Source organism: Oncorhynchus mykiss, chromosome 8, assembly GCF_013265735.2.
Source record: "Oncorhynchus mykiss isolate Arlee chromosome 8, USDA_OmykA_1.1, whole genome shotgun sequence".
Taxonomy (NCBI): domain Eukaryota; kingdom Metazoa; phylum Chordata; class Actinopteri; order Salmoniformes; family Salmonidae; genus Oncorhynchus; species Oncorhynchus mykiss.
Genome location: NC_048572.1, coordinates 60,528,719 through 60,549,407, shown reverse-complemented (window position 1 = coordinate 60,549,407; position 20,689 = coordinate 60,528,719). Strand labels below are relative to the sequence as shown.

The 20,689-nt window shown below is 43.1% G+C and overlaps 1 protein-coding gene across 16 annotated transcripts in view; it reads right to left on the bottom strand.

Moving 5' to 3' along the window:
* LOC110530261 (disco-interacting protein 2 homolog C) overlaps positions 1-20,689 on the bottom strand; it is a 243,557-nt gene that overhangs the window by 48,087 nt on the left and 174,781 nt on the right. For 13 of the 16 annotated variants that reach the window (XM_036985856.1, XM_036985840.1, XM_036985843.1 and 10 more), the window contains 4 exons: positions 15,756-15,890; positions 12,104-12,223; positions 11,627-11,824; positions 2,484-2,575 (listed from right to left, as the gene is read on the bottom strand). In XM_036985856.1, coding sequence (XP_036841751.1) covers positions 2,484-2,575; positions 11,627-11,824; positions 12,104-12,223; positions 15,756-15,890 — 545 coding nt within the window. The remainder of the gene's footprint in view (positions 1-2,483; positions 2,576-11,626; positions 11,825-12,103; positions 12,224-15,755; positions 15,891-20,689) is intronic. The other 3 variants (XM_036985844.1, XM_036985854.1, XM_036985855.1) reach the window with 1 other exon arrangement.

Here is a 20,689-nt window from a genome sequence, read left to right as displayed (position 1 = left end):
AAGGGGCTGATTGAGCTTCAGCAGCGAGGCAGGCAGCCTTATCAGAACAGTGGAATTGTGAACTCTCACCGAGCATCTGGGCTCTTGCTCTCTCCCTCTCAAATTCAAAAGGGGCTTTATTGGCATGGGAAACATATGTTTACATTGCCAAAGCAAGTGAAATAAACAAACAAAAGTGAGAAGAAATTCTTTCCCTCTCTGATAAAAGCCAACGCTATCTCCCCTAGACACTTTCATCTGCCTAATGCAGCTCTCTCCTCTCCAGCAGGCCCCAACACAGGAGGAGAGCAGGACAGCACAGCTCACTGATGGATAGATCACATCACAGAATCACAATGCTTCTCAACACAAAAAGAGGGCAACTTCCTAGATCCAGGAAGTCATGCCATCATTCGAAATAACAATTTGTCCTTAATTGACCTGCCTGGTAAAATAAGGGTTGACTAAAAATACATAAATAAATAACAAATATCCTGTTCAATAGATTTCTGTCTGGAGACAGTGGATAGTGGCGTCATTGGAACGCTTATCTGGTGCTAGTGCATGTTGGATCAGATGTGCACCAGGTTGCATTCTGGCCTGGGAGCAGGGGTGATAACAGTGTGTGTGTGTGTGTGTGTGTGTGTGTGTGTGTGAGAGAGAGAGATAACAGTAAACTTAACACTAAGTGCTGTTAATGGCTCCCATGTTGGACAGCGAGCCATAATATACTGTAGCTCTGATTAGACAGCATCTGGGGGGTGAAACAGAGTGCACCTGTCTGGATGGAACACAGCATTACCTTACTGCATGTCCTCTACATTATCTGAGTCTCAAATGCCTCAAACCATATTCCCTTCACAGAGCACTACTTTTGACTGGAGCCCTATGGCTTTATGCGCAAAAGGAGAGTAAATCATTTCTGGGTGCTGTTAAATCTTTTTTGCAGAGCTTTTCAATGTCACCTTGCAAAATGCAGGTTTTCTTCCATTTCTGTGTTGTCAGCTGTGACTCATCCCATTCTGCTAAACCTCCAAGCAGCTCTAGTGGGACTTATGAGCTTCAATAAACTATTTTTTATGAAAAGTATAATCAATGCTACTTTATAATTTACAGGGAGGGGTGGGAGAATAAACTTTCTGTACAGTAATTAACCGTTCCTCTCTAGTTAATGAGGAAACACACTCATAGCACCAGCTTGCTTGCGTCCCAAATGCAATCCTTTTCCTTTTATGGTGCACTTCTTTTGAGCATACGGTCACAGGGCTCTGGTCTACAGTAGGGCACTTAAAAGGAACTGGGGTGCCACTTGGGATGCAAACATTGACTTAGTTTCCTACCCAGCAAACGAAGGGGAACAAACCTAGATGAAAGAAACAAAGCAACATCCTCAAAATAGGATGGATGCTGAGGAGAATTGAGTCAATGGTGGCATCCCTATATTGTGCGTCCCTATTCCCTATATTGTGCACCACTTCGTGCACTATGCAGGGAATAGGGTGCCATTTTGGGACGCGACCAATACGGTTGCCTTTTAGTAATGCACAAGTACCGGTATATCAAATAGCAGGAAAAAAAAAGAGTGGGGCAGTATGGTTCTTCATTACAATCCTTACTTGTAATTCAAAGCTGGTGACATGTTGTGTAAATGGATACCTTAAGTGGTAAATCACTTTCATTTGAGAAGAAAGGATTGCAGCAGTAGCACAGAGAGCAGTAGCACACAGAGAGCAGTAAAACAGAGAGCAGTAGCACACAGAGTGAACAGTAGCACAGAGAAGAGTAGCACAGAGAACAGTAACACACAGAGTGCAGTAGCACACAGAGAGCAGTAGCACAGAGAACAGTAGCACAGAGAACAGTAGCACAGAGAGCAGTAGCACAGAGAGCAGTAGCACAGAGAGCAGTAGCACAGAGAGCAGTAGCACAGAGAGCAGTAACACAGAGAACAGTAGCACAGAGAACAGTAGCACAGAGAACAGTAACACAGAGAACAGTAACACAGAGAACAGTAGCACAGAGAACAGTAGCACAGAGAACAGTAGCACAGAGAGCAGTAACACAGAGAGCAGTAACACAGAGAACAGTAACACAGAGAACAGTAGCACAGAGAACAGTAGCACAGAGAACAGTAGCACAGAGAACAGTAGCACAGAAGATCTAAAGGGAGAGCATACAGTAACTCAGATACTGTACGTCACGTGGAATAACATTCATGTTGGGTAACATAAGTAGCCAGAGAAGTACCAAATCCCAGAAGGACTGCAGTAATACACACCAGGCAGTGTCCTGAGCCTGAACACAGGAGATTAAGCCTGGTGGCTGGTGCTTATCTTGGACACTGGGGTGGACATGATGCTGCTTGATGCTCTGTAAGCCCTGCTCTTTGAATGTAGACACAGGGGCTGGAGCTCACACACAGGCCTCTTCACCCAGTCTCTCTGCCCTTCTCCCTCACCCATACCTCCCCATTCACTCCCTCCATCCTCCCCCCCTTCACTCACCCGGTCTCCAGGTCTGAGCATGGGTTCCTGCTTGCTCCCCAGCTTGTGGAGGATGTTATAGGCCACCTTCATACTCCGCGTCCAGAGTTTTCCTACAGGGACCAATCAAAATAAACACTGGTTATCGATCTGTTTCAGAGGCTGTGGATCCAGGACAAAGACGGCAGCATGTTTGTAATAGACTCACTCCAAACCACCCCAGGAGGAAGAGGAAACAGAGAGCACATCAAAGAGCAGCATGGGAAACAATAACATGTAGGCTACTTGAGTAGGTCATGTTTGAAAAGTACAATAAATGGACAATACAATCTCGTATTTTATCTCATCGTAGGAATCTCTGGTTAGTCGGTGATAATGTTTTAGCATTTTCCAGGATATGAAGGTAACTTGAACCTCCCTTTTTGGATGATGAAATAACTATTTGGCTCAAAATTAAGTCACAAATGAGGAAAGTTATTTTAGTCTTCAGACAACTGAAATGTTTCTGGGATAGGTGTTTAGTTGGACAAGTTGAATGCTCCATTCAGCATTGCTGTGAGTGTTGTGTTAGGTGACTGATGGCAGTTCTGTGCATAATTCAACATGGCAGATGCAGATATTATGCATGATCAATCTCCTGTAATGGTGTGTTGTTCTGTACTCCAAACGAGTCTTTTGATTTCCATCAGAATTAATGAATTAGGGCGGGAGGGAGAGAGGGAGGGGGTGGAGGGAAGGAGGGAGCGGAGGGACCCGGGGGATTGAGCAGAGGGGCGGAGGGACCCCAGGGGGATTGAGCTTCAAGTGGGGGGAAGAAACGACAAAGAAAAAGCATTTGTACTAGTATTAATGAGAAAGCAAACAACTTGCCGGTGTTGTAGTCATCACAGCACACCGTAGCAAAATGTTTTAATTGTTGTGTAATGGAAAACGAAAATGAGCATTTCTTATTGGTCAAGTTCAGATGGTCTGTCCCTGTTTCTTCCATTTGCTTGCTAATGATTAGGACCCAGCTCTCATCTGCCTGGTTACTGTAACTATTCTCCCGATGCTGAGAGGAAAAGAAAGCCGAGGGTGTTCCTTGGAGGTTTGAGGTTGCATGGTGACAGTGTCCATGCGACGGTTCCCGTCTGTTTGCGTCTCAAACTGCACCCTATTCCCTTTAGAGTGCTCAAATTTTTCCCCACAGCCCTATGGGCCCTGGTCAAAAGCAGTACACTAAAACAGGGTATGGGGTGCCATTTGGGACTGGGTTTTCCTTTGAGGGCTGACTGACTCAGTGGTGGCATGGGGACTGGGTGACATCAGAACTGGCAGCCTGGGAAGTGCTGAGTCAGATGACAACTTCACTCTAGGGATGGACATGAATAGAGTACTCGAATGGACGCCAAAGCTCGGTCTCTAACCAGAGAGCACATTTTTTTCAAATAACCTTAAACTATTTGGTGGAATGTGCTTTGTGGCTGCCCAAACGAGCAAGTGAAATTGTCTTGAAGACTACGTTCATTTGCTTTGAGTCTAGTGTTCCATTTGTACATGTGCATTTGCGTGGCACAACAAAAATAAACCAAGCATCACACCGTTCTTCTCCCTAAATTCCCTTTCCCCTTCATATCTCATTCACTCAATTGCGTTCCGACCGCACACACAAGCTCCCATTAGGCCTACCCAAATAAATGCTCATAAAAAAACGGATCTAACTCATTGGGTACATAAGCTAGATTTCTTGCCAAATGACAACAGTTTTATCACAAATTCAAAATGGACAAGTCGATTGAAGTAGGAAAATATAAGTTCCAACAACAATCTGCAGTTTTGAGATAATTGCGTTCTGTCTATTTTCCGCTTAAGCTACTTTTCAAACTGCCAGTGCCATTTAGAATTGGTTAGCCTAGGCTATAAACCCCACACACATACATGTTCCCCACTCAAAATATGCAAAAACATCAATTGTCTAAAGACAAAGAGCGTATTTTCATCAGAATCATTAAGCCTAGGTCTACTCATCAAACTGATGTCGTGGCCGTAATTCATCATGCAGTGTTCAACGTGGAATTGTTCATCCATTTAGAAAATTCCAAAGAACAGGTAGAACAAACTAAATTGAAAACTAAATTATCCAGTTGATATTACGGTAAAAAAAGCATCTTAAATGGCACTTACTTTATTGACTGAATTTACTGTATGTGGGGCAATTTAGTAATTATGATCTGTTATTTGTAATGGTTATGATAAATTAGGGTTAACTCTTTACTTAACACAACGTTATGACATGGTCACAACCCTGTCATAACATGATCCTCTTAACACTGTAACATGGTCCTCCTAACACTGTAACATGGTCCTCCTAACACTGTAACATGGTCCCCCTAACACTGTAACATGGTCCTCCTAACACTGTAACATGGTCCTCCTAACACTGTAACATGGTCCTCCTAACACTGTAACATGGTCCTCCTAACACTGTAACATGGTCCTCCTAACACTAACATGGTCCTCCTAACACTAACATGGTCCTCCTAACACTAACATGGTCCTCCTAACACTGTAACATGGTCCTCCTAACACTGTAACATGGTCCTCCTAACACTGTAACATGGTCCTCCTAACACTGTAACATGGTCCTCCTAACACTGTAACATGGTCCTCCTAACACTGTAACATGGTCCTCCTAACACTGTAACATGGTCCTCCTAACACTGTAACATGGTCCTCCTAACACTGTAACATGGTCCTCCTAACACTGTAACATGGTCCTCCTAACACTGTAACATGGTCCTCCTAACACTGTAACATGGTCCTCCTAACACTGTAACATGGTCCTCCTAACACTAACATGGTCCTCCTAACACTAACATGGTCCTCCTAACACTGTAACATGGTCCTCCTAACACTGTAACATGGTCCTCCTAACACTGTAACATGGTCCTCCTAACACTGTAACATGGTCCTCCTAACACTAACATGGTCCTCCTAACACTAACATGGTCCTCCTAACACTAACATGGTCCTCCTAACACTAACATGGTCCTCCTAACACTGTAACATGGTCCTCCTAACACTGTAACATGGTCCTCCTAACACTAACATGGTCCTCCTAACACTAACATGGTCCTCCTAACACTGTAACATGGTCCTCCTAACACTGTAACATGGTCCTCCTAACACTGTAACATGGTCCTCCTAACACTGTAACATGGTCCTCCTAACACTGTAACACGGTCCTCCTAACACTGTAACACGGTCCTCCTAACACTGTAACACGGTCCTCCTAACACTGTAACACGGTCCTCCTAACACTGTAACATGGTCCTCCTAACACTGTAACATGGTCCTCCTAACACTGTAACATGGTCCTCCTAACACTGTAACATGGTCCTCCTAACACTGTAACATGGTCCTCCTAACACTGTAACATGGTCCTAACACTGTAACATGGTCCTAACACTGTAACAGGTTGGTCCTAACACTGTAACAGGTTGGTCCTAACACTGTAACAGGTTGGTCCTAACACTGTAACAGGTTGGTCCTAACACTGTAACAGGTTGGTCCTAACACTGTAACAGGTTGGTCCTAACACTGTAACAGGTTGGTCCTAACACTGTAACATGGTCCTAACACTGTAACATGGTCCTAACACTGTAACATGGTCCTAACACTGTAAATAAGGGCATGTACAGTGCCTTCAGAAAGTATTCACCAACCTTGAATTTCTCATTTTGTTGTGTAAGACTGAATATAAAATCAATTAAAATTGAGATTTTTTTGGTCACTAGCCTACACACAATACCTCATGTCAAAATGGAATTATGTTTTTATTTGTATTTTAATTAATTTTATTTTTTACAGATGAATAAAAACATCAAAAGCTGAAATGTCTTCAGTCAATAAGTATTCAACCCCTTTGTTATGGCAAGCCTACATACGTTCAGGAGTAAAAATGTGCTTATCAAGTCAAACAAGTTTAATGACTGTGATAGGAGAAAACTGAGGACGGATCAACAACATTGTAGTTACTTCACAATACTTACCTAATTGACAGAGTGAAAAGAAGGAAGCCTGTACAGAATACAAATACTCCAAAACATGCATCCTGTTTGCAACAAGGCATTAAAGTAATACTGCAAACAAATGTGGCAAAGCAATTAAGTTTTGGTCCTGAACACAAAGTGTTATTTTGGGGGCAAATCCAATACAACACAATACACCGAGTACCACTCTCCATATTTTCAAGCATACTGGTGGCTGCATCATGTTATGGATATGGTTATAATCGTTTTTCAGGATAAAAAGAAATGGGGTGGAGTTAAGCACAGGCGAAAACCTGGTTTAGTCTGTTTTCCACCAGACACTGGGAGATTAATTCACCTTTCAGCAGGACAATAACCTAAAACACAAGGCCAAATCTACAGTGGAGTTGCTTACCAAGAAGAATGTGAATATACTTTAGTTGCCGAGTTACAGTTTTGACTTAAATCTGCTTCAAAATCTATGGCAAGACCTGAAAATGGTTGTCTAGCAATGATCAACAACCAATTTGAAAGAGCTTGAAGAATTTAGAATTTTTTATTTTATTTAATCCATTTAGAATATAGGCTGTAACAATAAAATGTGGAATAAGTCAAGGGGTATGAATACTTTGAAGGCATTGTACGTGACCAGTCTATCTGGTTTATATGATTCTAATGGTCATATGCTTCTTGACAGTGTCATATAGTGTATTTTCTTAGTCCAAGTAAAGTGACAGGATGGTCATAATGCTTTTTGACAGTGTCAAAGTGTAAAAATATGACTTTAAAGAATTCATTACAACATCAAAGGATTTAAGAAACAAAACCTTGAAATGAAAGGAAACTTCTTGGCAGGGGAAAAAAAACACTGTCATAACCACCCATAAAATAACACAATTTATGACAGGTTATTAGACATATTATGACATGGCTAGGACAGTAAGTAAAGTGTTACCAAATTAGGCATTGTTGTGATCTGTTGGCATATAGATATACAAGCACGTTTTTTTCCAGTGCAGGCCTGGTGTTCTAAAAATACACACACACACACACACACACACACACACACACACACACACACACACACAAGGTTGGGGTCACTTAGAAATGTCCTTGTTTTTGAAGGAAAAGCACATTTTCTGTACATTAAAATAATATAAAATTGAGCAGAAATACAGTGTAGACATTGTTAATGTTATAAAATGACTATTGTAGCTGGAAACGGCAGATTTTTTATGGAATGTCTACATAGGCGTACAGAGGCCCATTATCAGCAACCATCACTCCTGTGTTCCAATGGCACGTTGTGTTAGCTAATCCAAGTTTATCATTTTAAAAAGGCTAATTTATCATTAGAAAACCCTTTTTCAATTATGTCAGCACAGCTGACAACTGTTGTTCTGATTTTAAAGAAGCAATAAAACTGGCCTTCTTTAGACTAGTTGAGTATCTGGAGCATCAGCATTTGTGTGTTCGATTACAGGCTCAAAATGGCCAGAAACAAAGACTTTCTTCTGAAACTCGTCAGTCTATTCTTGTTCTGAGAAATGAAGGCTATTCCATGTGAGAAATTGCCAAGAAACTGAAGATCTCGTACAACGCTGTGTACTACTCCCTTCACAGAACAGCGTAAACTGGCTCTAACCAGAATAGAAAGAGGAGTGGGAGGCCCCGGTGCACAACTGAGCAAGAGGACAAGTACATTAGAGTGTCTAGTTTGAGAAACAGATGCCTCACAACTCGTCAACTGGCAGCTTCATTAAATAGTACCTGCAAAACACCAGTCTCAACGTCAACATTGAAGCGGCGACTCCGGGATGCTGGCCTTCTAGGCATCCCATTTTCCAGCTACAATAGTTATTTACAACATGAACAATGTCTACACTGTATTTCTGATCAATTTGATGTTATTTTAAATGCTTTTCTTTCAAAAACAAGGACATATATATATTTCTGGCATACTCAAGTACGTGAAAAAATAATAATGTGAATACTCGAACAGTCAAAACATCTCAAAATGCCCATCCCTATTCCACACAGAGAGCAGCCTCCACCAACGCCTCAACCACACCTACCCCCATGCTGATGTCACACCTACACTGTGTTTACACCACACTGAGGAGGATGGGGGTGAGGTGTGTGAGTGTGTGTGAGTGAGAGGGTGAATGTGGCTTCTCTTTCTGTCAGTTTGAAATCTCTTTCTGTCAGAGACCTCCAGGCGATCTTAACCCTACAAACTCAGTGGCTCTCTACTGATTCAATCTACTGCGTAGTAGATTCTACTCAGTCTGGGGAGATTATTTTTTAATCAGCTAGCTATGTCTTTCACTGTGAAATAAAACAACTATTAGAGCTGGATTATTGCATAAACTACTCGGTTTGGGAGTTTGAGATAAACTAATGAGGGCACATGACTCATGCATAATCATCATCTCTATTAATAGATGGTGAATTATGGAGACCATTACCTTCCTAGATACACAGCACTACGTTTCCATGATAAGGGATTTCATATTGGAATTACATAGGCCCAAATGCCACCCTATTCCCTATTTAGGGCACTGCCTTTGAACAGGGCCTATAGGGTTCTGTTCAAAAGTAGTGCACTAGATAGGGAAAAGGGTGGCATGCTTTATATCTACAGCATTGGAGGGAAATGTCCTCCTATCATGATGCTGTGGTGACCTATCCATCGAGTCGGCCCATCGTTAAATTAAATGGTCGTAATATGTAAATGTGATTTATTTTTTTATTAATCTAAGGATGGCTTAAATGGATACCATTATTTTTGCAATACATAGTGTTCATTTGTAAAGGAGGATGGTATAGATATGGACTAAATTCCCAAAGTTTAAGTGCAGTGTGAGCATTTAGCTAGCCAATTTTGGAGGATAAATTCATGTAATTATCCATCTGTGTTTTTTGGAAACCGAGACAATCATTAGGAGGAATCAATCCCCTATTTCAATAAAAGCTATCAACCATAATTTGATGTTGTAAGCAAACTGTCCATGTCATGAGGTATCACACAGCAGAGAAACCAGAGGAATTAAACAAGCAAAGAGAGGAGGGCAGAGAGAACGATGCAGAGTGAGAGAGAGGGTGTGAGAGTGAGATTCACTCAAGGTTCACTTCAGAGAGTCATATTAAGATTCAGCACTGCACACTGAAGACAGAGTTGTTCACACAGCTCAGGGCCCAGTAGCTCTTGCTCACCCGACCAACAGTCTCTTCCTTCCCAGAGAGCTGGGACTCGACTCTGGGCTCCTGACAAAAGGAAGGCTGTCTGCAGACATTTCACAGCCTGGTGAACATTGTCCGATCAGCCACCACACTTTACAAATCAATATGTTCACACCGACAGCCATACAGACAGAGGACTGACAGACACTGCACTAGTTCCATTGGGGCCTGTTTTAGTGCTGACTGACCGTGTGTCTGCGTACCAAATGGCACCCAAATTCTCTACATGGCGCACTACATAGGGCTCTGGTCAAAAGTAGTGCATTATATAGGAAATATTGTACGTTATTCCTGTAGGGCATGCTGCATGTCTGCCAGTCATGTCTCCACGACTCAGCAGCAGGTTGCACTCTCGGATGCGGTGTGCAGGACTGTCGATGGTTCCACCCCAAACGGCACACTATTCCCTATGTAGTGCACTACTTTCGACCAGGAACCATAGGGCGCCATTTGGGACTCAGCCCTACAGGTTATTTTATTCCCACAGCTTCACAGGGGCCCTTCCCAGCAGCTTGGAATTCATAAGGGCAACTCTACTGAGGCAGAACTTTTCTCTTCAAATCATAGTACAGCCCTCAACCCATAATGAATTTTGAGGTGGGACTTGGGAGAAAAACTTGAATCTAAGTAAGCAGAGGGGAATAGTCGGAGTGTGTATTGTCGCAGTAGTGCAGTGCTGCAACATAACTCAAGACATTCCTGGGTAGTGACCGACTGATAAACAGTGGATTTGATTACATTAACTCTTCATATATCAAGATTCACAATGAACTTTAAAGACCCCTAAGTGAGAGAAATAACATACTATGTTACTGAACTAAATAACTATACAAATGAACTACGTTGCAGTGCTTTTGCCACTGTACGATTTACTTCAAAAAGCATTTTTCCACAAACAATGTACACTGAACAAAAATATAAACGCAACATGTAAAGTGTTGGTCCCATGTTTCATGAGCTGTAATAACAGATCCCAGATATTTCCCATACACACAAAACGCTTACTTCTCTCAAATCAAAAAGCTTCTCACTATTTTGTTTACATCTCTGTTAGTTAGCATTTCTCCTTTGCCAAGGTTTTATTTTATTTATTTATTATTTACCCATTACACAGGTGCACCTTATGCTGGTAACATCTCTATTCTATTCCCAGTGATGTGAAATCTATAGCTTAGTCAATTGACTGATTTCCTTATATGAACTAACTCAGTAAAATCTTTGAAATTCTTACATGTTGCGTTTATATATTTTTGTTCAGCGTACTTGGCGTTCCTTGTGTGGCTGTCATTAATATGATTCAGCGGCAGGTAGCAGTACTGTTAGGTGCTTGCCTGTGTCAAACACGCACAGTTTGGTGCTCGGCTATGCTGAATAAGGTTGGTGGGAAGGCCGAGCATGAAGCCGTATTTCAAATGGAAACCCTCTCGAGTACTCCACTGCAGCACACACCGGGTTGCATCCCAAATGGCTCCTTCCAAAAGTAGTGCATTATATAGGGAATACGGTGCCATTTGGAATGCAACCATGGAATCCATCCTAAAAATGTAGTGGCTGGTAAAGGGTCATTGACATAACAGTGGTGCTGCATCAGTCCTGCATGTCTGGGTCATGGTATCATTACGCAAGGCAAGCTACAGTTCTACGTTATAGATGAGCACACTCTCCACTGTTATACAGCCCCCGTTGCTTTTTATTATATTCTCTAGTAAGTTGTCTGAAACGTTTCAATAGCGCTCGTGCTGTACCGAGTCAATCCTTGTGACGAGTACATTGACATCATTTGAGCAGACTCTTAACAAGAGTGACTTACAGTCAGTAAATTCAACAGGTAGGTAAAACAACCACATAGCACAAGTCACTGCAAGTATACTGTGTAGCATAGTCATTGCAAGTATATACAAGAGTCCTTACCGTAGGTTAAAATGTACAGTGGTTTTCCGTTGGTGTCCATAGTGGTGAGGCATGGAGCTTTGGGAGAGATGGTGCCCCACCTCTGCAGGGCAGCCTCCAGCGACAGGGGCCAGTTAGTGACCACCCCTAGCTGCTCCCCCCTCATCGCCAGCATCTGAGCCCCCTCCGCTTTGGGCTGGTTGGGGTCTGGCTGTTGGACTGGAGCATGAGCAACACAATCATTTATGTTATAGCTGCAAAATAATCCCAAAAACATCCTTAATTACAACCTAATCCCTACATAGTGCACTACTTTTGACCAGGGCCCCTATATAGAGAATAGGCTGTCATTTGAGACACAGCTTGAGATTATTTAATAACAATAAGAACCTGGAATAATGCTAAACAACCAACACACTAAACTAAACCCATTCAGAAATCAACCAATCAAAGGATTTGTCTTTGAAGTCACCATGTTGAATAAGTAGGCCCTCTTACCCTCTAGGAGTTCTTCGAAGTCGTCAACGAAGAATTCTCTTAAGGGAGGTCGTTTGGGTCTCTTCAACGTGTTGACTAGCTGTTGGATCTTGGCTGACACTCGGCCACCTACTGGAACGCCTGTAGGGGTTAACACAGTTCACTACACATATAAAACTTCAATACTTCATGGAAACTTCTGTATGTCTAATTGGACTAGCATGGCCACTTCTCCTAGTCTTGTCACTTTAGGGCATTCTGAGATGAGACAGCCACACGTCAATGGGTAATATGCAAAGCGTCTTCTCTACAGCAGTGGTTCCCAACCTTTTTTTCTTACTGTGCCACCAACTGAATCCTCCTCTGCCCAGAGTAACCCTGAAGTGCTCCCTTGTTCATTTCACCAGTAAGCCTATGGTTTCATGGGTCTTCAAGTACCCCCTGTGGATAGGCCACGTACCCCCAGGGGCCCTAGTACCCTTGGTTTGGAACCACTGTTCTACTGCATATAGCAGAGCTGTCCCTGTTTCAATCATCTGTTTTTGTTCCAATGACACTATCCACTAGCAATTTCTCTCCAATGACAACGTCTACCGCCATTTCTCTCCAATGACACCATCTACCGCCATTTCTCTCCAATGACACTTCTCATGGCACTCAACACACCACAAAGACTGAGGGAGTGAAAAGTGGAGCACACACACACACACACAAGTAAATCACTTTGACAGCATCCCTTCAGATTTAAACAAAAAAACTTTCATTACATGTTTGCCCATGGTAGAAGTTGTCAGGAAGTTACTTTTTAGACCTGAATGACAAAACATTCAGGAGATTAAGGTGTTTAAAGTTGACCCATTTTGCATACCCCACCATACCATGAGACATTTTTTTATAAAAACTTTAACCTTTAATATCAATTCATGTTTGCATATGTTCTAGCTTAAACCTTAAATTTACATCATCCGAGGTAAAAAAAAAAGAAAGAGGGTAAGTGGCATTTTAATTATATAAATTAACCTTTAATATCCCTTTAGACCACCTCAATTTAGTTGCTACACCATTGAAATTTAAATTCAATTAATTTAAATTTTCACTTCTAATTACTACCACAACTTAAAAATGGTCGTCTCTAATCTATTATCTATATTTCTATGATCTCAATAGGTTTCATATGGAGGATTGATTTAAATCTGATATTCCATTTCAAGTCAACATTCGCTGATGTGTGGACCTCCTACCATCTTGGTGGCACCACTTCAAAGTTGAGGTTTCAATGTTATTCCAATTTCAGTACATTTATCAGCCAAAACATGACACCCACCCTGTATTCAAGAGTATGTTGTCTTTCAACCGACGATGATATAATATAGGGTTTAAGCTACAACATGTAGATGCGAAAAAAATAAATATATTACGTGTTTTAGATCTACATTTAAGAAAAAAAATAGACTTGTTTTACCATCCTGTTTGGAAGCTTTTAAATGATATCAATCTCAACCGTTTCTATGTTCCAGTGATGAAGACATGGATGTCTCCATGGTATGGTGGGGTATGCAGAATGAGTTCACTTTAAACACCTTTATCTCTTGAATGTTTCGGCATTCAGGTCCATAAACTCACTTTCTTTAAAAAAAAAAATATTATTACTATTTTTACCCCGTTTTCTCCCCAATTTCGTGGTATCCAATTGTTTAGTAGCTACTAACTTGTCTCATCGCTACAACTCCCGTACGGGCTCGGGAGAGACGAAGGTTGAAAGTCATGCGTCCTCCGATACACAACCCAACCAAGCCGCACTGCTTCTTAACACAGCGCGCATCTAACCCGGATGCCAGCCGCACCAATGTGTCGGAGGAAACACCGTGCACCTGGCAACCTTGGTTAGCGCGCACTGAGCCCGGCCTGCCACAGGAGTCGCTGGTGCGATGAGACAAGGATACCCCTACCGGCCAAGCCCTCCCTAACCCGGACGACGCTAGGCCAATTGTGCGTCGCCCCACGGACCTCCCGGTCGCGGCCGGTTATGGCAGAGCCTGGGCGCGAACCCAGAGTCTCTGTTGGCACAGCTGGCGCTGCAGTACAGCGCCCTTAATTTGGCCAAACTTAATTTAAAAAAAATATAAAATCTGTGTAAAGCATGCAAACCTGTATTAGGCAAGACAAAACAAGTAAGTAGCACAACAAACATTTTAAATCTCTAATCACAAGTTTGGCCTTGCTACAGAAGTTGAGACAGACAGTTCTTTTCAGAACCTCCCTGAGCCAGTCAGCCCAATCCGTGAAGCTTGGCACTTGATCTATCACGCAGACTCGCTGTGCGCTCAACAAATCTATTCTTCAGCACCATTGATTGGAGCATCTGATAAACAGATTAGTCTGTGACGATGCTGCATGCCTCAGGAGAACAAATTAAAATAGCGGAGAGACTCCCATATTGGCATACTCCGTCATCTGACTGGAGTGCATTCAGAACAAAATGTCAGAATCCACTTTGGGTCCACATTTCCACATTAGATGCATTCTATTCTACTCACATCCCCTAAGGATTTCATTCCCCTCTCGTGTGTCAAAGAAAGCTTCCAAAAGGTAAGCCATCAAAAGTGATGTGCTCAAAGAGGAGTGAAAATGAAGATAAGTGAGTGACGCATCTGTTAAGAGGAGACAGAGTTTTACTGCTCCAATTAAAGTAATTCCTGGTGTTTGCTGCAGATCTAACTGAACAGTTCTGTGATGCCAAATGTCAAAAATCAAATCAGAGATGATGAAAAGATTGATTCTTGTGTCATCCCATTCACAGTATTGAATCCTAAGAGGCATAAGTAAAACATTTAAATCGGCTCTTGTTTTTCCTTTCACGTTTCTCCCAAAACAGTGTCATCATAACCAAATGACATAAACACCAGGACACAAACACTTCAAAACAAAAAATGACTAAGCATGATAAAAAAAAATATAAAAAAATAAATATATTTGGCTCAATACCGTACAGAAAGAAAGCTACCTTTTATTTGAGGGTATGTTCATACATATCCGTTTTACCGTTTAGAAATTAAAGCACTTTTGTATTTAGTCCCCTCATTTGAAGTGTTCATAAGTCATTAGACAAATTCCCTTAGTGTATTACATTTGGTTTAAAGTTCAGTATTTGGTCCCATATTCCTAGCAGGCGATGGCTGCTCTACATCAAGCTTGTGGCGCTGCAGAGTTGTTGAGTGCATTTGCCTTTTATTTTGGTTGTGTCTCAGATTATGTTGTGCCCATTAGAAATGAATGGCAAATAAATGTGTCATTTTGGAGTCACATTATTGTAAATAAGACTAGAATATGCTGCTGAACACTTCTACATGAATGTGACCATGATTACAGGTAATCCTGAATGAATTGTGAATAATGTTGAGTGAGAAAGTTCGAGGCATAAATAAAATGCCCCCACAAAAATGCTAACCTCCCCTGCTATTGGTACTGTTGCCTAATATAAAGCATTTGAGCTCAAATAGTAGAGGCAAATTTGTTTGAGCTTCACTGTCCAAATCACCAAGTGGTGGGGAGTGGGTACAAACATGACCCAAACATACACATCACTGTAAAGACAAGCACCATGAAAACAAATATAGGTCACGATCACACACACACATCCCCACAAATACCCCCAACCCCTCTATGCACTCACCATCTCCGGTCTCCATGAGCTCTGCATTGCCATATTTGGGCGTGGACCTGGATGTTGTGGTGGAGCCCTGGGGTCTCTCCACCTGTATGGAGTCTGTGGTGTAGCTGGTGACATCTGGAGGGGCAGAGTGGTTCTCTGGACGTGAGGAGAGGCAAGGTGAAGGAAGCCTGTTACTGTTAGACCCCCCAGCCCTCAGCCCTATAGCTAACCAAGGGCCACAGCAGGCCACAGGCTGCCACAGCCAAGCCAGCATAACAGTGCGGGGGGGGGGGGGGGGGGGGGGGGGGCTGAGTCTGGCACCTATATAGTGCACGCCCTTTGACCACCACTCATACATACCATAGATGTATTGACCCAGGTAAAAAGCAGTGCACTATAGAGGGAAAAGGGTGCCATTTTGGACGCACACAACCGAGGACAGGATGAGGCAGCGGTCCGTGAGCACACAGACAGACCGAGAGACAGACAGACCGTAGGACACAAGGGTTAGTCTAGTCAGGTCAGGAGGCACATGCAAACAGGTGTCCCCAGGTGGAGAATAGACAGAGGTAGACTATGGTTAACTCAAGGAAGGAAATGTTTGAAATGCTGCTGTGTTTATCTTGGCACTTCCATAGTGCCATAGTCCTCAGCCCTTACCAATATGATCCGTTATGATATCACACTGAAAGTGTTTCATGTCACCTCATTTGCATTTTAGGAGCCCTCTAGTTAGTTTTCCTTTGAAAACAGATTAGTGGTGTTTGAAGATGAGATAGTGAACACCCCGAAGTCCATACACTCCACGAGAGGGAAGTACCTCTGCAATGACCCAAAAACTATTTTATTCTGATGAAAATATCATCTTAATCGTGTGGCCACGTGGCACAGCCATTGTAACTCACATACAAAATCAGTCTAAGTCAATATATTGTGAACTTTACTAGCCCTATAGAGTCTCATACATCTCTGCTACACACATTTCTATGTGATGTGTACGTAAGACTGAATGTGTGGGACCACACTAACTAATACAAATGTATAACTATGACAACCAAGTCAAACAAACTAATGCTGTGTATTAAGTTGTCCATGTATGAGTCACCGAGCTGATAGTCAAATGTCTCATCCCCAGGCCACCAGCCTCTCCTTCAGTCAGATTGTGATTAAAGGGTTGATCGAAATGTATTGTATTTAAAAAAAAAAAAATCATCATTTAGTAGACGCTCTTATCCAGAGCAACTTAAAGGAGCAATTAGGATTAAGTGCCTTGCTCAAGTGCACAGAGATTTTTCAGCTTGTCAGCCCAGAGATTTGAACCAGTGACCTTTCAGCTATTGACCCAACGCTCTAAACCACTATGCTACCTGCCACTGAGCTGGGATTAAAACAAAACAAAACTCTCACACACACACACACACACTTTTTTTGGTAAACAGCTGAGGCAAAGGTAAAACAAGTTTATATTTTGGCCTCTGATGAGGGAAGAAAATGTAACTAAGCTCATGATCATTAAAAAAGGTATTTTATAAGTTATATTCTTCAGTCTAACATTCTTCAGTTTTAAAGGGGCAATCCCAGATTGCCCCTTTAAATCCAGTAGTGGAGCTGCAGGAGATTTGATGGACTTCATGGAAATATGTTTGTAATCATCACCGCCCACTCTTCAATCCCCTGGCCATAACATAATTCCTCCAAATGCTTCAACATTACATAATTAATGCAGCGCTTCCGCCTCTCCTGCTCTCTCTGAGACTTCCCACGTGTGACATTATCTTTCAATGTGAAATAATATCTACATTTCTCTCTCTCACTCCTCGACTTGTATTTCATTTCAGATTCTTTCAAGAGGCAGATGTTGTTGAAAGTCTAATCCTGCCGTGAAAAGGGCTGTGACGGTCATGGAATTTCAGATGACAGTTATTGATCAGCCAAATGACCGCAACGTCATCGCGTTGTAATGAGTTCGTTTTACCGTGGAAACGGACTCAACCGCAAAAATGACCTGGCCGTCTGGTTTTCAGACAGCTGTTTGTGCCACTTATTTTACACAAAAAAATGTATATATATATTTTCATGAAGGTCTTCATCCATAATTGTCAGTTTCACGATAATCTTGTAACCATCGTATAGTAGCCGTGAACTTATGTTGTTTTCTCCCGTCATACTGACAGGACAATGTAAAAAAGCATCAGACGTTACTTCCTCTCCCTGCTAGATTTTGACTCCAACTGAAGTGAATGAGCGTGTAATATAATTCCAGACACCATTTGGGAGGAGAAACCACAAGGAATTTCAATGAGGTCCCTCGCTGTCTTTCCTTTACATTCCCAGTACTCAGTCTCTTCCCACTGCAAAACACTACATCCCCAGTCAAGGACCATACATACGCTAAAGTGGATGAAACACTAGCTAGCACACATAGCACTTATCTATAAGAGCTGGTAATCAGATATAAGTCAGAGCAATCACATTCAGACCATCATACTGTCTGCAATGAGGAATCTTCTTTTCAGTGACAATTCATCATGACGTTTAATATGCCTATATAGGCCAATAGGATAAGAGCTTCCCAAAACTTCACATCTACAGATTTATGAAAATAGAATGTGTCATCACACGATCATCTCACCTTCCACCATGTATAGGCTATGTCTCATATGGCACCCTATTCCTTATATAGTGCACTACTTTTGACCAGAGTCCTATGCGCAACATAGGGAACAGGGTGCCATTTGAGACCACCAGACCTCGCTAGATTAAACAAGATTCATATTGACAATGTCAGACCAAGGACAACATCACTGCCGCCCCCACTTAGTCGCTCACCCTCCCTCCCCCACTCCCTAGAATCAGCCAGTAGCTGCTTATGTAACCGGTGAAAAGACTACTGTAAATAAATATATAACTTCCACAGTGCTAATGTGCGAGAGTCATATTCCTAATGCCTTCAGAGCTGTGTGAGTGCCAGGCAGCGAGAGCAAGTGAGGCCGCCACACACAGAGCGTGACACAGAGAGCGAGCGAGAGCGTGACACAGAGAGCGAGCGAGAGCGCGACACAGAGAGAGCGAGCGGGAGCGCGACACAGAGAGAGCGAGCGGGAGCGCGACACAGAGAGAGCGAGCGGGAGCGCGACACAGAGAGAGCGAGAGGGAGCGCGACACAGAGAGAGCGAGCGTGACACAGAGAGAGCGAGCGCGACACAGAGAGCGAGCATGAGCACGACACAGAGCGCGACACAGAGAGCGAGCACGACAGAAAGCGAGCGCGAGCACGACAGAGAGCGAGCACGACAGAAAGCGAGAGTGACACAGAGAGCGAGCACGACAGAAAGCGAGCGCGAGCGCGACACAGAGAGCGAGCGCGACACAGAGAGCGAGCGCGACACAGAGAGCGAGCGCGACACAGAGAGCGAGCGCGACACAGAGAGCGAGCGCGACACAGAGCGAGCAACAGCAACACCATCATCCCAGAAACCCTGGACCCAGTCCAATTCACATACCTCTCCAACAAATCCACAGATGATGCAATCTCGATTGCACTCCTCACTGCCCTTTCCCACCTGGACAAAATTAACACATACATGAGAATGCAGTTCATTTACTACAGCTCAGCGTTCAACACCATAGTGCCCTCAAAGCTCATCACTAAGATACTAAGATAAGGACCCTGGGACTAAACATCTCCCTCTGCAACTGGATCATTGACTTCCTGATGGGCCTCTCCCAGGTGGCGAGGGTAGGCAACAACACATCCGCCTTGCTTACCCTCAGGAGTGCATGCTTAGTCCCTTACTGTACTCCCTGTTCACCCACGAATGCGTGACTCCAACACCATCATGAAGTTTGCAGACGACATGATGGCGGTAGCCCTGATCCCTGACAACGATGAGGGCCTGATACCCCTCAATGTCAGTAAGACAAAGGAGCTGATCGTGGACTAAAGGAAACGGAGGGCCAAGTGCACCCCCATTCATATCGACAGGGCTGTTGTTGAGCGGGTCGAGAGCTTCAAGTTCCTCGGTGTCCACATCACTAAGGATCTATCATGGTCCACACACACACCAACACGCTCCCCCTCAGGAGGCTGAAAAGATTTGGCATGGGCCTCAGATCCTCAAAGTTTTACAGCTGCACCATCGGGAGCATCTTGACTGGCTGCATCACCACTTGGTATGGCAACTGCTTGGCATCTGTCCACAAGGCGCTACAGAGGGTAGCACGTATGGCCCAGTACATCACTTGGGCCGAGCTTCCTGCCATCCAGGACCTCTATACCAGGCGGTGTCAGAGGAAGGCCCAAATGTTTTTTTTTTGTGTTTTTTAAAGAGTCCAGCCATCCCAGCAACAGACCTTTCTCACTGCTACCACATGGCAAGCAGTACCAATGTCTGGAACCAAAACGACCCTGAACAGCTTCTAAACACAAGGTATGAGACTGCTAAATAAGACTGCTAAATAGCAAATCAAATGGCTACCCAGACAACCTGCATTGACCCTTTTATGCACTAACTCGCATGCACTGACTATGCACACACACACACACACACTGGACTCTACCCACACATACTGACACCAACACACACACACACACACACCATGCATATTGTTGCCACGCGCACACTTTCAGCACATAAGCTGCTGCTAGTAAGTTTACCCCTACCTATATGTACAGTTGTGGCCAAAAGTTGAGAATGACACACATTTTAATTTTCAAAGTTTGCTGCATCAGTGTCTGTAGATATTTTTGTCAGATGTTACTACGGAATACTGAAGTATAATTGACACTTGTAAAGGCTTTTATTGACAATTACATGAAGTTGATGCAAAGAGTCAATATTTGCCGTGTTGACCCTTCTTTTTCAAGACCTCTGCAATCCGCCCTGGCATTCTGTCAATTAACTTCTGGGACAGATTCTGAATGATGGCAGCCCATTCTTGCATAATCAATTCTT